The sequence below is a fragment of the Orycteropus afer genome, unplaced genomic scaffold (genome assembly GCF_000298275.1).
Source record: "Orycteropus afer afer isolate SDZICR_OR568_19922 unplaced genomic scaffold, OryAfe1.0 scaffold00040, whole genome shotgun sequence".
Lineage (NCBI taxonomy): Eukaryota > Metazoa > Chordata > Mammalia > Tubulidentata > Orycteropodidae > Orycteropus > Orycteropus afer.
Genome location: NW_006921627.1, coordinates 12551844 through 12553127, shown reverse-complemented (window position 1 = coordinate 12553127; position 1284 = coordinate 12551844). Strand labels below are relative to the sequence as shown.

The window sequence follows — 1284 nt, the reverse complement described above, 5'->3', positions numbered from 1 at the left end:
TTAACCCTTGGTTTTTGTTTTCACTCTCTTAATCATGTGTTTTGATGAGCTGAGAACCTTATTTTCATGAAGTATAATTTATCAACATTTTGCTGCATCCTTAGTGCTTCTATGTCCATTTCAAGAGAAATTTTTTACTCCAAGATCATGAAGATATTCTTCTACAATATCTTATAGAAGATTAATTATTTTTCTTTTGCATGTAATTATACAATCATTTTGAAATTTATTTTTGTATATGTTGTGATATAGGGATCAAGTTTCATATTTTTATATGGATATACAATTGACTTATGATCCTATCCTGAAAACACTCTCTTCTCTCTGCACAGACATCTTTGTCATAATAATGATCCATGTAGGCTTTTGTTTCTTTCTTTCTTTTTAATTTTTTATTGTGATTTCAGCGAAAGTTTAAAGAGCAGTGTCCATGTATGTTTAAGTCTGTTAGAGACTCTATTCTGTTCCATTGCATCATTAGTCTATCCTTGCACCAAAATCACACTTCCTTAATTATTGTAACTTTATACATGATAAAGTGATTCCTCTAACTTTGTTGCTTTATTTCCTGGGTATAATCATTCTTGGTCCTGTATATTTCCATATATATTTTAGAATCTGTTTTTCACAAAGAAAAAAAAAGAGAAATAAATTATAGTGATATTTTGATTGACCTCACATATAACCTACAGATGAATCTGGAAATAATAGATTTTGACAATAATGAGCCTCCCAATTCATTTACATGGTATATCCCTGCATTCACTTCAACTCAGCAGTGATCCCTCCATTCACTTAAGTCTTTAATTTCTGAGGTATTCCACATCTTTGACTAGATTTTCTTCTAGGTGTTTTATGTTTTCAGTGTTACCTTAAGCAGCATAGCTTTTTAATTTTATTATTGCATATTATTATTATTTAAGAATAAAATTAATTTTGCATATTTTTTATATTGAGCTGTGTCCAGCAATATTACTAACTCAAATATTATTCCTAATAATCTAATCATAGATTCTTTTGGGTTTCTGCATTCATGCATTTTCTGCAATCATGTAACCTACAAATAATTGTAGTTTTATTATAATCCAATTCTTATGATTTTTATTGTGTCTTCCTGCCTTATTGAAGTAATTTTGACCTCTAGTGAAATGTCTAATAAAAATGGTATTTGTTGTTGTTGTTATTTGCCATCGAGTCAGCCCCGACTCATAGCGACCCCTCCTTGGGTTTCCGAGGCAGTATCACTATGGAAGTAGGAATGCCCAACCTTCCTTCCGAGGAGTG

At 30.7% G+C, this 1284-nt stretch overlaps 1 protein-coding gene across 1 annotated transcript in view; it reads left to right on the top strand.

Annotated features, from left to right (window-relative positions):
- The window catches only part of CD163 (CD163 molecule), a 386915-nt gene extending 386497 nt beyond the window's left edge, over positions 1 to 418 (top strand). Inside the window, exon 36 of the mRNA XM_042780454.1 lies at positions 408 to 418. Within this exon, the coding sequence (XP_042636388.1) occupies positions 408 to 418 (11 nt within the window). The remainder of the gene's footprint in view (positions 1 to 407) is intronic.
- Positions 419 to 1284: the final 866 nt, after the last annotated feature.